Source organism: Mobula birostris, chromosome 7 (assembly GCF_030028105.1).
Source record: "Mobula birostris isolate sMobBir1 chromosome 7, sMobBir1.hap1, whole genome shotgun sequence".
In the NCBI taxonomy this organism is placed as follows: domain Eukaryota; kingdom Metazoa; phylum Chordata; class Chondrichthyes; order Myliobatiformes; family Myliobatidae; genus Mobula; species Mobula birostris.
Window position 1 is genome coordinate 156288730 of NC_092376.1, and position 15992 is coordinate 156304721.

The window sequence follows — 15992 nt, forward strand, 5'->3', positions numbered from 1 at the left end:
TAAATGTGAAGTTATCCACTTTGGTGGCAAAAATAGGAAAACAGATTATTATCTGAATGGTGGCCGATTAGGAGAAGGGGAGGTGCAACGAGACCTGGGTGTCATTATACACCAGTCATTGAAAGTGGGCATGCAGGCACAGCAGGCGGTGAAAAAGGCGAATGGTATGCTGGCATTTATAGCGAGGATTCATGTTGCCTGGATTGGGGAGCATGCCTTATGAGAATAGGATGAGTGAACTCGGCCTTTTCTCCTTGGAGTGATGGAGGATGAGAGGTGACCTGATAGAGGTGCATAAGATGATGAGAGGCATTGATCGTGTGGGTAGTCAGAGGCTTTTTCCCAGGGCTGAAATGGTTGCTACAAGAGGACACAGGTTTAAGGTGCCGGGGAGTAGGTACAGAGGAGATGTCAGGGGTAAGTTTTTTACTGAGGGAGTGGTGAGTGCATGGAATGGGCTGCTGGCAACAGTGGTGGAGGTGGATACGATAGGGACTTTTAAGAGACATTTAGATAAGTACATGAAGCTTAGTAAAATAGAGGGCTATAGGTAAACCTAGTAATTTCTAAGGTAGGGACATGTTCGGCACAACTATGTGGGCCGAAGAGCTTGTATTGTGCTGTTGATTTTTTATGTTTCTATGTTTCTTTGTATTCCCTGTAGTTCAGGAGAATGAGGGGGGATGTCATAGAAACATTCCAAAATAAAAGACCTGAACAGATTAGATATGGCAAAGGTATTTCCCATGCTAGGGGAGTCTAGGACAAGAGGGCACAGCTTCAGGATTGAAGGACGTCCATTTAGAACAGAGATGCGGAGAAATTACTTTAGTCAGAGGGTGGTAAATCTGTGGAATTTGTTGCCACGAGTGGCTGTCTTTGGGTGCATTTAAAGCAGAGATAGATAGGTTCTTGACTAGCCAGTGCACCTAAGGGTATGGGGAGAAGACAGGGGAGTGGGGATAATTGGAAGTATTGGATCCCCCCCATGATTGAATGGCGAAGCAGGCACGATGGGCCAAATGGCCTACTTCTGCTCCTGTACCTTATGATCTTATGTTTTAATATCTACTAGCGTGACTTGGTGTTAGTTTGTTTATTAGTGATTGTGAAATGTTGTAGCATGCATTAGTTGAGCTTGGTATTATTTTAGACAAAGATAAAGATGTTCATCACCTTCCCTCACATCTTTAACTCTCGCAACCCACATTTGAACATTTTGCAGAATAACATGTATGCAACTTTCCCTGTGCAAAACAGAGATTTTGCATCTTCTGGAAAACTTTGTACCTCTTCCCTGTTGAATATTCTGAACAACTGAAAAGTACAAAGAAGGACAACGTTTGGCAAGTGTAACACTGAACAGTGGAGAAATTATTAGTTGCTTAAGGCATTTGTGGAATTTCATAGGATTGTGGGTTGAGGGATGTCTGGACAGACAAGGATCAGTTATGAAGTATCTAGTCCAGCTTAGCCAGTCACCTTGATCTCCATTTTTCTCCGTCTTATAATTGCCAATTTGCCCTTCTTGATGGGATGAAAATGTGACAAAGGCTGTATTTGCCTCCTGTTCCTTTTGTTTCTACCTGATGTTTTTATTGTGCAATCTCCTCCAGCAAATGAGAAGAATGAAAACTAGTGAAATTGTTGTGAAATGATTGGAGAAGATAACTTGCTAAGTAGTCTCTGGTAGGATACTCTAGTAGCTGAGGGATAGTGTTGTGATTCATGTGAAATTATACAGAAAATAAGGTCATAGTGACTGTAAGAATATTTGAATGATACCCCAATTTATTTTGATAGTTTAACTAAAAGGAAGCTATCCCAACGCAATGTTTGCAGTTAATTATATAGAGATACAAGACAATGTTGAATTATGCAAATGAGAATGATGCCATTAAAGGAAGGTGTGATCTAATATAAGTTTGGAGGTAGAAAATATACTACATGATGTGTTATTGAGAGCTGTGGCATGTGATAAATAAAAACACAGACTGGCTAGATAATCTGGGAAGTCATGAATGTGATCTACTGTTTCACTTCAGATATTTGTCATACCATGTGACTGTCCTGACATACAATATATGTTCCTTTTCCACTATCCATGTCACTAATTCACTGCAATGACATCCACACAGATTTCTTTGGAATTTTTGCATCTCGGCTTTCTGCAGAAGCATCATTTACTTACACCATGAAGTATTCCTGCATTTGAACAATTAAACATTTCAGCAAAAAAAAAGTATTTTGAGGTGACTTCTTTAGATTTCACATTCAGCGTGGTATTTAGTTCTTGCTTCTAGGAAGAAAGAAAATGGGAAAATGGGAGAAAAGAGGACCTGAGATGGCCTTGAAAATGAATAAATTAAAGTGGGGGAGGAGAGGAACTACCTGTGGGAGAAACCAGAACCACAGATAGTGAATTTAAGAGGCAGCAATAAATCCAGTGGAATATTCAGAAGTGTTGCCTTCATTTTGGGAGTAGTAACAATGTAGGATTTGATAAGCAGGAATTAACTGGAGTCGTTAGCAGAGCTACTTCATTAAAGGGAAAGCTGAGTGAGGATAAGAAAGGGGAGGACTTGAAGAACACTGATAGCATTTGATGATTTAGCATTGGAAAAGTTGCTTTTTTAATTTCAAAAGTTGACCTTATTTATAATAAAAATATATACCAAGCAAGAAAACAGTGTAAAGCAATCTTTACATTCATGTTTGGTACTTTAGGTTATGTAAACTTTAAAGAGAAAAAAAGAACACAAAATGACATAGCACTATTGTCACTCACGTGGCTCCATGAGATGATACCCTCTTTGTTCAAAAGGTTATCTCCACCCAGCTTTGCCCCTCCATGTGTGATAGTGAAAGGAGCCTATAGTGTGATACTTCCCCATTGAGCTTTCGGATTGGTCGCTCCGGGTTTCAGTGCATTTCTCAGCAGGTACACCAGCAGCCTGGACTGAGTCAGTCTGCAGCTTTCGCTTACAGATGCCTCACTGTGCTGGAAGACCAACAAGCTTAGGGCAGACTAAACGGTGTCCTTCTTTGATGACCATCCAACAACACTTGATGTCTGCTTCATGTCTGTCCCCATGAACAACCTGTAGATCAGAGAATCCTCTGATGTGGAACTTAAAAGCTGACATTATCTAGCAAACTGGGTTAAGTAACATGCTTCCATTCAGAAGCCTTGCTGAATGACCAGCTGCCACATTTAACCATAATTGTGTCTATATATGTTAATAGCTGTTTATAGAATGCTGCAGTTACTTCAGATTTTGATCACTGACACATTAACACTCTGATTCACATGAAAGTTCTCAGTATCTGTGAGCCATTAAGTCATGATTGTGTCATCCAAGCCTCTCAGAAAATAGAAGCTTGCACAATATAAATTTAGTCAAGACTCAATTCAAGAAACAAAAGAAGACAATAAGGGTTTTCTACTAATATTCATGAGTTTAAACCTTTGACAAGTGTGTTGCTAACAGAGGTGTACATCGTTTTTTTAAAACTTTCATTATGTTGCAATTTTTTTTGATTTTTGAGTCTGATCACTTACAAACGTACTTTGGAAGTTAAAGCAGATGGCTAATAAGAGTATGCAGACAATATTGAAATATTTTTCATCTCAATGTTGTATATTTTCTTTATATATGGGACATGATATCAATATTTATAATGTTAATAAATTGCATTTATGGTGAAGCTCCAGATAGATTTGGAAAGTATGGCATTGTAATGTTCTATTGTACTAATTTACTTTTGTAGAATTCAGTGCAAACTGCTCTTAAAGTAGAATCACCCAAATGTATTGCAAATTTGTGAGTGGCAATCTTTTGTGTTTCAACATGTAAAGAAATTGGAAATATTCATTGCAGGACAATAAAAAAACTGTACCTAGTCACATAAGTATGAATTTTGCTGGTGACATTTATGAATGGATGCCTAAGACATACAATATATGTAAATTACTGCCACTGCCTATTATTCTGAGGACTGTTACCCATAAATTTTAATCAATCATAAAAATATCTGTGTCACCACAAATATAATAGGGAAATTACTTCTCATGTTTTATACAATCAAATATTTCAGTATTTTATAAAATTAAATAGTTTTATGACTTTCTTAAAAGTTGAAGTTAAAATAAATCTTTTCACCATGTTTATGTTTTTTCTGCTTTGCAGAAACTGTAGTTCTTTCACTTGTTGATTATTTATTGAACACTTAATACATCTTGAAGCAGTAATCGTGTTAAGAACATTTATTTTACTTCAGCTGTAGGAAATAGTGGAATAGCTTTTTCTCATAGTATGAAGCAAATGACTGTATTGGCAGGCTGTTTCACATTGCTGCTAACTATCAATCATGTTGCATTATTACCTAAAGTTAAGAGATATCATGGAACAAATTGCATCAACTCAATAAGTAGGGAAGTGGCAATAACTCAAGCGAACTGTGTGTTTATCAAATAGATTTCAAAATTAATTTAACTTTTTATGATGACTACATGCAACTCAGGAAGCTAAGGAATTTAAATTCGGTCTAAAATAAAAAAAAAAACAGTTTTGGCATGGTGATCAGAAATTAAAATAGGCGAATCAATTAAAATTATATAAAAATAATCTTTTAACATTTTTCAGAAGAAGGAAACTAGGAGTAAGCATCTAAAATTAGCAAAACAAAATCAGTTTGAAACCAACAAAAGCTACAGTACTGTACAATTAAAAGAATGGCGGGGAAGGGGTGTTGGTGGTGATAGCATTAGCTTTGGGTAATACCCAAAATTTAAGCAGAGCATAAAAAGCAATCAAGAGCTTATTGCAACAACTAAAATGGGAAATGTAAACCACTAACTTAAAAAAAACTAAAGTCATGTATTAAATCAATTTTGAAAAAGTATGATTTCACTTAAAGCTAAAAAATGCAGTTGTGAAAATTGTATATGTAATTTTCCCTATGTATTCAAATTGATTGCAAGCAAGCGAAAATTAAAAGATAAAACGAATTCTTCAGACATTTTGGAAAACCAAATAGCAGCTCTAAAGGTCTGATGCATGGAATTTTCAATTGCAAAGCTACCTAGTAGCCAGTACGCAAACTGTTCACTCCTTTATTTTTAAAAACATCTTCCTTTCTCAGTAAATTACTTTGTTATTCACTATCACTAAATTACTGGGCTGAATTTCCTTCTGCCGTCCCACATGAAGTCAGGATGAATAGTCACAGAAAGTAAGAAACATGCTGTGCAGTGAGGCTTGTGGGTATCTCAGGACTCTGAACTGCCTCCCTTCTCTGAATTTGTTAGGATAGACATTTCACCTAAAAGTATTGAGCAGATGAGTAGTCCGCTTTCAACCTATAATATTATGCTCATACCTCAATTTAAGATGGTAAATGTTAGCTTGGGTGGAGTTTGGAAGATTTCTCTACTGTATTAATTTTGGGCTCCACATTCATCTGGAAAGTGAAGATGTGTTCCAAGAAATTGTAGTAACGGTCATGAGACATTCTGTAGCTAATCACAAGGTGCATATGAAATTTCTGTTTCCTTTTTATCACTCCATGTGAGGAAGCATTAGTTTTCTGTGTTACGTGCTTGCTTTTAATAAAATGGCTGAAATTGGATTTTACTTTCTGAGTAATTGTGATTACAATTATTGTCCTACATTCTGATTGATTGCATTATGGTCAGGTCTACAACATCATCTGTGTCCCTGAGATGGAAAATTTTAGAGTCCAATAAGATTTAAATGAATTTTTAAAATTCAATTAAATTGATCTGGCAGTAACTGAAAAGGTACTTATGACCCTTTCTAATCCTTTTCATGTTTCTAACTTTCAATAAGTAAAATAAATTAATTTAAAGATAATTGATCTTCAGTGAAGTTGATCATTGGCATCCTGTTAATCACATTCCCCTCTTTTTAAAGAGATGGCATTGTAGGCTGCATTATTGTGAGATTAACATGATATGCACATCTTTATTGAGTTTTTGACTTTAATGCATGCACGCCATCTTAAGTCTGTAAAATCGAATAAAATATCTAATTTAGTGTTCAGTTACTAGTTTGAAATAGTACCAAAAACTAATAGATGTATTTCAATTTCTCCATTGGTAAACATAATACATAAATTAAGCAATAACATTTTGTCCTCGTCATTGATATAATTTGTAACTGAACTGTTTCTGGCTTTATATCACTCTATGAAGACAGATTGAATTTATGTTATTTTGCAAAAAAAAATCATAAAGGATACTATAAACTTGAAGGGTATTTAATATATCTCATCATCATTTATGAATGGACAGTTAGTTTTCTTCAATGGTGTTCAGCCATCTATCTTTTGGAAACAGCTTGTACAGAATTGTCTCAATTCTCATGGTCTTTTCACCCAGAGCACTGAAATGCTATACTGGATGAATATAAATCATGAACTTAGAATTTCTCCATAAATCACATGAAGATATAAGGGCAATTTTTATGACAAATCCCCACTGCCTGTAACAAAGTAGTAAGCCTTCCTGTTTCATTTTGTTTCACTAAAACAGGCAATAGGGCAATAATTTCTTCTGCCAGTATCTCAGCCTAAGAGGTGGTATTACATGAGAGCATAAGTGCTTTTAACTCATTTAACTCATATATCTTATGAGGTTGGATATTACTGGTCGAATGTGATATGTGCACTACAAATTAATATTCATACAAAAGTTGCATTAATTTAACATTGAACTGCTCTTGAGAGTTGTTTTATCTGGTATTATTAAAATATGTTGCCACAGTGTTTGGATGAAAGCTTAATTTGTATTTTTCTCTAATATGAGTAAATTTGAACATACAGATGTTGAAGCAATAAAGAATACCAAATATACGAGTAAAAGCTGCAAGATCAATTTTGAACTGCGTGTAAAATTAGCAATACTGATTGGTCTTTTTTTAATTAAAGTGTTCAATATCTGTTTGTATTGAATGAGAAATGACAAGATATGGAACTCTAGATTAATGAAATGCACTTCCTCTTGCATGATTATATTCTTCATAAAATCCAAGAGGGGAACCGTGGAAAGTCAAGAATCATTATGGACAGTTAGATTCTGATTAACTTTATTTTATAACCACAAATTCAGCAGTTGCTGCCTCATTCACCTTGCTTCTCCCCACAGAGGAAAAAAAAACAGTCTGCAAGTCTGATTATCTGGACAGAATTGCCAAGTGCCAAGTGTTAAAATCAAAAGGAATTTAATAAGGCAGCCAGTATTCCATATACATGCCCTGTATATACATACATAGATGGGCTATTATTTTTCATGGATCTTGTAGAACAGAGGCATTCTGTGTGCTTGTTTACTGTTGAATTTAGCACATCCTCCCGATTACTCAATAGCTAGATTAGCACAATGCTTTAGTATTGAGTTATTCATGGGAAAGATAATGTGTAACAAGATTCATGCATAGCATTGAAATTATGCTTGTTAATAAGAATATTGATTGCATTGTATCCTGGTTCTATTCAACAGGAATATACCATTGATATCTTTTTTGCTCAAACATGGTATGACAGACGACTCAAATTTAACAGCACAGTGAAGGTACTTGGACTAAACAGCAATATGGTTGGCAAAATATGGATACCAGACACATTTTTCAGAAATTCAAAGAAGGCCGATGCCCATTGGATAACAACCCCAAATCGAATGCTTAGGATATGGAGTGATGGAAGAATATTATACACACTGAGGTAGCCCAAGTTAACATGTTTCTGTTTTGATGATGTACAGTACAAGGAAAATTTAACTGTAACTGTAGTGTATTGAGTGCACTTGTTAACAATTACATAACCTTGTTAGCCTTTTTATTGTTAAATACCATTCAGTATTCAAGTTATTTGTTTTTATTATACTGAACAAGCCACTTGTACGGATCTACAGGTAGGCTTTCCACCACTTAGTCAGCGGCATGGTCAACAATATGAGAACCTTGGTGCAGAATTCATGAGAATATCTTTATTTGACACATGCACATCAAAACATCGAAATATATAATGAAATTTATGGTTTGCGTCAACAACTAACATAGTCTGAGTATGTGTTGGGTGCAGCCCGCAAATGTTGCCATGTTTCTGACACCAAAATTACTCATTAGCACTCACCCATACATGTTTGGAATGTGGGAGGAAACTGGAGCACCTGGAGGAAACCCACATGATCACTGAGAGAGCATACAAACCCCTTGGAGGCAGCAGCTTATTAGACCTATAATAGTGTCCTGTCCTCAGTCTTTCTGTCTTTTCTTATGTTACTGCAGTGTAGTGGAAATCCTACTGATGCAATATTCAAGATGGGATTTTGTCTCCCTGATAGGATATCAGTGGAAATTCACGAACCTTTCTAACACTAAACTGATTGCATATTGAAAGCAATGAATAACTAGGTTTTACTGGAGTAGGGTATCATTGATTTGAATTATTCCCCTCTCTGAGGCTCAAAATAAACTTACAAAACTGCAAGAACGGAACGACCTTTAGGTCTTGATAAATGGGGGATCTTATTTAATATTACTTTAGGATTAAGAAAAAAAGACCTATGAGTGAGAAAAAATATGGACAGAATTAATCAAATCATGTACACATGAAAAAATACACAAGAAAAGTCAGGTAAGTACAAATGTATTAAGAGGGAGCTAAAGCGAAATAACTCATTTCAAATTTGGGAAGCACAAAATCTCTAAGTGGAAATCAATGGTACTCAAGTGTTGAAATGGTTCCCATTCTGATAGAAAAATTAATTTAATCACAATAAAAACAATCAAATCATTAAAAGCATACTAATGTGATTAAAGACACTTAATGAGATTAATTTGAGTTTAATCTTCCAAATACTGCGAATTCTTAAAAGTATAGGGGAGCATCAGAGTGAACTGATATTTTTGAGAAGATAATAGTGAATATAATTGAATTTTCAAGCAACTTTTAACAATTTATGATTTATGCAGTATCTTTTCCTTGCCACAAAAATCACTCACTAAATGCAAATGTCACTAAACCCACTGTTATTAGAACAGTGAAATCTATTCTCTCCTACTTAGCTAACCAAAACACCATTCAATGATTATGTTATAGAACATAGAACATAGAACATAGAACAGTACAGCACATTACAGGCCCTTCGGCCCACAATGTTGTGCTGACCCTCAAACCCTACCTCCCATATAAGCCCCCACCTTAAATTCCTCCATATACCTGTCTAGTAGTCAAATAATGGGCTGATAGACCTCACTTTAACATGATGCTTTTAAGTACACTCACTCGCTGCCTAACCAGGTCCAATGAAAATTCTGATTAACAGTTAGATTAATTTAATATTAGATGAAATTTTCTGCATCAGTAACATCAACAAAACATTTGCAAATAGTTACAGATAAGTGCTAAAGAGCTCATTTTAATATGCTGGTGCCTGCAAAATGCTGTACAGCAGATTAAAGAGGGAGTTAGATATGGCCCTTGTGGCTAAAGGGATCAGAGGGTATGGAGGGAAGGCTGGTACAGGGTTCTGAGTTGGATGATCAGACATGATCATACTGAATGGCGGTGCAGGCTCGAAGGGCCGAGTGGCCTACTCCTGCACCTATTTTCTATGTAAACCCTTCTTGGTTCCTGATATGCACTGCATTATTTAAATTCCAAAACATTTTTAACATAAAGTATGATTTTATATGTATATACACACACACGCACACAACATATCAATATCTGAATATCAGTCTGGAATTATAGCCTATTTGTAATATAGCATCTCAGAAATTAATTATATGTTACCATGTTTAAATTAATTATTTAAGATTTCATGAAATATATAATTGGTGTTTTACCTAATATTGCTACCACTGCCATTTGGCATATTACTTCCATGCTCCCAAGAAATCCAGTGATTTTTTTACTTGCATTTTTAAGTACGTTATATATTTCTGTATTTTTCCGTGTACGTGTAGATGAATATATTTCCACTACTCTTGCCCTATTTCTTATGTTTATGCTTACTCTGTCAAAGTCTTATTGCTGTTTCATTCGTTTCACTAAATTGAAACTTCAATTTTTTAGGTTGACAATTGATGCTGAATGCCAGCTTCAACTGCATAACTTCCCAATGGATGAACACTCCTGTCCGCTGGAATTCTCGAGCTGTATGTATTTGATCAAGGCTCATATTTTTTATAGAACATGGTGAATCATTTATCTACAGCTATTTCAAACAGTAAAGCTTTCTGTTAAAGCACAGTAGAGTATTTGAAAGAATATTCTGCCACATAATAGGTTGTTAAAGATATATAGCAATCCTTTACCGTAATTAGCATTCTCTAAGTTAGTTGGCTTTCTAAAATTTTTATTTTATCTGATAATGACATATCTGATGGCATAAATAGCCTATCAACCCCAAACCTCTTTTACCTTTCTCACTTATTACAATACCGCCCGGCTTCTCACTTCCTCACCAGGCTTCACCGATCTCCTCAAGACACACAAAACGCTGGCAGAACTCAGCAGGCCCGGCAGCATCTATGGAAAAGAGTACAGTTGACATTTAGGGCTGGGGCCTTTCATCAGAACTGGAGAAAAAAAGATGAGGAGTAATCTGACTCGTCATCTTTTTTTCTCCAGTCCTGATGAGGGGTCTTGGCCCCAAACATTGACTGTACTCTCTCTCACTGGTGCTTCCCGACCAGCTGAGTTCCTCCATCATTATGTGTGTGCTACTCAGGTAATGTCAATGTGTGAGAACTGCTATCAACTAGCAGTTTAATGTCATTGTTAATTAGCAGAGTCATCCTAACTTTAATATACAAATTGATACGTTAGAATCCTAATTATTATATTAGGTCTGATTTTAATCTATGACTCGGGTAACATAGGTACAGAGAGAGATTGAAAAGGTCAAATATTGGCGAGCTAAGACTGCAGTCATATATTGAGTGTAAGGTCCTGTATACAGGAGAGTACAAAAATACCTAGGTCTTAAGGCCATCAGATCTGGTTCTACAGACCAGGCACACCATCATATCATGATCAAAACCTAACCATAGAATCTCCAAATCTATTTGCCTGATCAGATTGTAAAAGATTCAATACAAATTCAAGATTGTTTAATACCATTTGCCGTACATAAGTGTAAAGGAGAACAAAATCATTGTTACAATCGACCTGATGCAGCACAAAAACCACAATAATAATAAAAAAGACAATAAATACATAAGATATCGTATGTACATAGATTGATTATACATCTGTAAAGTGACGCTAGGCACAGGAGTATCACAGGAGGTGATAAAGGTATCATAGGTAGTGATAAAGTAATAGTGGTTGGGGATGTGGAAAGGTGGGTTCGTGGGTGGAAGTGTTGATCAGCCTTGCTGCTTGGGGAAAGTAACTGGTCTTGAGCCTGGTGGTCCTGGCACTGATGCTACGTGGCCTCCTCTCTGGTAGGAGTGGGACAAACAGTCCATGAGCAGGGTGAGTGTGATCCTTCATGATGTTACTGGCATCTTTCTGTATGTTATGATGGTGGATAAGCTGGTGCCGGTGACACATTGTGAACATTTGACAGCCTGTTTCAGAGCATTTCTGTGGCCGCAATGCAGTTTCCGTAACATGCCATGCAGTGATGCAGCTTGTTAGGATGCTCTCTGCTGGGCGTCTGTAGAATGACATGAGTATAGATGTGCATAGTCCAAAGCTCTTAGCCTCCTTAAAAAGCAGAGGTGTTGGTGGGCTTTCCTGATTGTGTTGAATGTATTCTGGAACCATGAGAGCTTGTGTGTGATGTGCACTGTCAGGAGTTTGAAACTGTTCACAGGTTCCACTGCTATGCCACCAATGCAAAGCGGGGTTTGGGTGGTGCAAGTTCTCCAGAAGTCGATAATCATCTCCTTTGTCTTGATGCCACTGAGGAAAAGGTTATTTGTTTGGTACCAGGGATCGAGCTCTCCCACCTCCTCTCTGTATGCAGTCTGACTGTCGTTGGCGATGAGCCCCACCACTGTCATGTCATCGGTGAACTTGAGAATGTGATTACTCGGGTGATTGGCCATGCAGGAAACTATTTAATGAGATCATTAGAATGTGAGCACCATTTTATTCATGAACCTTAATTATGTCATAGACCTAGTAAAACTTAAAAACAATACGGCTCCAAACCCAAATAACGTGTTAAGCTAAAGGAAAGCAAGGATTCCTTTATTTGTTGATGTCTGCTTATTTCTGCCTGAGCTACTGCCATACTTCCATTCATACCCTTGCTGACCCATTGTATCTGAGACCTGTCTCACCCCCAATCTTGACTTCTTACTGTCAGAAGTGTTTTATACTTTCGATCCTGCCCAATCTATTCTTGTCCAAGTTAAAAGTACAGTGGTGATACAACAAACAGGAGATGGTGGCACTCAGTTTCTCAATGCCCACGCATCAATGTTCAGGGCACAGTGGCGTTGTTAACCCATAATGACATTGCTTCAATCTCTCAATTATAGAGTCATATAGTGCTACAGCACAGATAAAGGCCTGTAGCCCATCTAGTTCATGCCAACTGGTCTTCTGCCTAATTGCTTCTACATGTGTCTGGACCATAGCCGCCTTACCTCTGTCTTCCAACTATGTATCCAAACTTCTGTTAAATGCTACAATTGACGTTGCATCTATCACTTCCGCTGGCAGCTTGTTCCACGCACTCATCAGCCACTGAGTGAAGCAATTCCCCCTCCGATCCCCCTTTAATATTTCACCTTTTACCCTCAGAGGAATTAGAGGGTTCAAGAGATTGTATGGATGGGATCTTGATCATGATAAGGCACACCTCATCTTTATAGAAGATTTGATGGGCTTTTCCCACTTTTTGTACTTCTCTGAGAGCAAGACCCTACGGTCAGCATAAGACCACAGACTTAAAGTAAGAGAAACAGAAATGTGTTTGTGAACTTGCTTAACTCCTAATTCCAGACGGCTATCCTAAAGATGAGATAATATACCAATGGAAACAAAGTTCTGTTGAGGTTGGTGACACACGCTCCTGGCGACTGTATCAATTTGCATTTATCGGATTAAGAAATACCACAGAGTTTGTCAAGACTACTTCAGGTAAATCAGTTTTCTTAAAACTCACTATGAACTAGCAAATATTTTTCACTCCATCAGGAATAATTTGCTTTGAGAAACATGAAAAGAACCATTTGTTTAAATGGATCAGTTGTAACTGGAAGGTAAAACCCAGTGTGTGTTTTTTGATGTTTTTGTGCCACCTGTTGTTTGATCACAGTCGGTGCTGAATTGGTTCCAATATCATGATTGATGACACAAGCAAATGTAACAATGTTAATGGGATCAGAGGTATGTGTAGAAGTGTGTCATTGTTTAAATCAGGATGATTCCATTCTTTGTCAAATTGGAGTTCACACTCTAGTAATTACCATATATTACTATGCAAGACTGAGCAGTGTTCAGAAACAGGAAAATTCCCACGAAGACCTCACAAAGGGGTTATCAATGATTTGTTGGTTAACTACTGACTGATTTCCACAAGCAACCAATGGCTTGGTGATGGTTAGACATCCTTGGTGATATGGTCAGAGTCTTCCAGGAGTGATGTACCAGGTACTGAATGAGTTTGTCTTGGCTTTAACAGATTAATGAAGTTCATATTAATCAATTTACCCAGTGTTGTGTGCATTTTCATTGCAAGGACAGTGTGCGCCTTCCAGGACAAACTGTTGAGAAGAAGGAGGAATTTAAGGAAGACCTCTAAGTATTGATAAATCCAGTGTTTTTAGAGCATAATTGTATCATGTGAATTTCAATGAGAAACATTGCCTACTCCATTCATGTAAAGGGGATCCCATCAAAACATTTTCCACCATCCAGTCACAACTGCTAACTCAGAGTAGAATGTCCATTATATTTTCATTGACAATACTGTTACTCTTGCTCGTAAAAATGTTAATAAATGGTGCTATTTTTAAAATATTTTAAATTTATTGTTATTTTACCATCATAGTATAATTGAGGTTATGATTGTAACTATTCTAAGAGAGATAAGTGTATTCATTATTTCTTGGCATAGTGATTTATAAGGGTTGCAGGTTTCCATACACAGTATGGTGCCTTTGGTTGACACTCTGTGGGAGCCACATGTCAGCTCAGAAGCATCACAGTTTGGGTGTCTGCCAGCTATTCTTTGAATATGCACAGGGCATTATGCTGTACACTGGACCAATCATGATTCCTACATTCTAGCACAGTCTATTGTGCAGTCAGCATTTGATCTACAAAACAAACTAATGGTTGGCTACAGAGTAACAGCATGGGTCTTGAATTAATGGGTAACGTCCTTCTGGAAGAATATGACACTGGTGAGCAACGCAACCAAGGGCAACATAGTTCAGGCAGTTCACAAAACTACTTCTTTCACTTCTTATACGTCTTCTCTTTCTTTCAAAAGTGGTTCTGCTAAAGTTGGAGCATGTGATCAACATCTTGGTGGTATGTTTTTGTGCCGATTGAGTGATCTGGGGCTTTGCAGTCTCTGAGGGGGTTTGGTGAGGTTTCAAATGATGTGTGCAGCCTCGAGGACAAGAAGCCCAATATCAATTCCATTTCTCACCAATCTTGCTAATTAAAGCATCAAGAATGATTGAAAATCATCAAGAACGAGAGTGGAAGGCGAACATGTGTTCAGCGCAGTCTATATGGCGTCTCTCCCTCTTGTTCGCTGCTCCCGGTGAAAGGTGCCTATGTGTGATGGTCTCTCCTTTTCTCTTGCCCAATGCTCCTGGAGGAACGTGCCTGCATACGAACGGTCTCTCTCTCCCTCTCCCTCGTTGCTACCAGAGGACGGTGCCGGAGCCTTAGGTCTTGGGCAAGGTTTAATTGACGTGGTTTATGGATTGGAGCCTGTAGTTCACGTTATGTTGTGTCTCTGGTTTCTGGTCAATCCTTTTTTTGTTGCTATTTTGTGTAATTTTATCAGGACAGATAGATTCTGTGGCCTGCTATTAATGAACAACAAAGCACTAGATCGAACTGAACTGAAATAAGCTGAATATGCCTGGAGTCTTTCAATGACTTTCTCTGTTGGTGATTTATATTCTGTGTTTTTCACTTGTTTTTTTTTTTGCCATTTACAAGACTTGCTCTTTTGTGTGCTGGGGATTTGATGTTTTCCTTTGAATGGGTTCCATAGTTTTCTTTTCCCGTGGCTGCCTGTGGGAAGACAAATCTCAGGGTTTTATACCGCACACATACTCAGATAATAAATGTACTTTGAATCTTAGAATGAATAGCAGGCAGCCGCATGGAATATGATCGAACAGATCACTGGCTATAGTCTGCTGTCTGGGAACCTCTGGAAAAGCTTTGCAAGGGTGGCAAGATAGTGTAGTGGTTAGCACAACGTTTTACAGTACCAGCGACCTGGGTTCAATTCCCGCCGCTGTATGTAACGAGTTTGCACATTCTCCCCGTGACCGCGTGGGTTTCCTCCAGGTGCTCCAGCTTTCCCGCACAGTCCAAAGTGGTACCGATTGGTAGGTTAATTGGTCATTTTAAATTGTCCTGTGAATGTCCTAGAGGTTGGTGGGCAGTGCTGCTCAAAGGGGCGAAGAACCACTCCGTGCTCAATTAACAAACAAATAAATAAATAACATTTTCAGATTGGTAAATGAGTTTATTACTCTCACATGTACTGAGTTATAGGGGAAATTTTTGTTTCTGCATGCCATCCATACAGATCATTTCATCACATGAGTACACTGAGGTAGTATGAAGAAGAACAACAACTCAATTCAGAATGAAGTGTTACAGTTACAGAGAAAATGCAGTACGGGCAGGCAATAAGATGCAATGCCATGCTGAGGTAGCCTGTGTCATCAAGAGTCTATTTTATTGTACAAGAGGTCCATTCAATAGCCTTATAACAGCGGGATAGGAGCTGTCTTTGAGCTGTGTGG

General features: G+C 37.5%; 1 protein-coding gene across 2 annotated transcripts in view; it reads left to right on the top strand.

Annotated features, from left to right (window-relative positions):
* Window positions 1-7600: 7600 nt before the first annotated feature.
* LOC140200867 (gamma-aminobutyric acid receptor subunit gamma-2) overlaps window positions 7601-15992 on the top strand; it is a 73629-nt gene continuing 65237 nt past the window's right edge. For both annotated transcript variants that reach the window (XM_072264502.1, XM_072264503.1), the window contains exons 1-3: window positions 7601-7743; window positions 10102-10184; window positions 12991-13128. In XM_072264502.1, coding sequence (XP_072120603.1) covers window positions 7616-7743; window positions 10102-10184; window positions 12991-13128 — 349 coding nt within the window. In that variant the 5' untranslated portion in view covers window positions 7601-7615. The remainder of the gene's footprint in view (window positions 7744-10101; window positions 10185-12990; window positions 13129-15992) is intronic.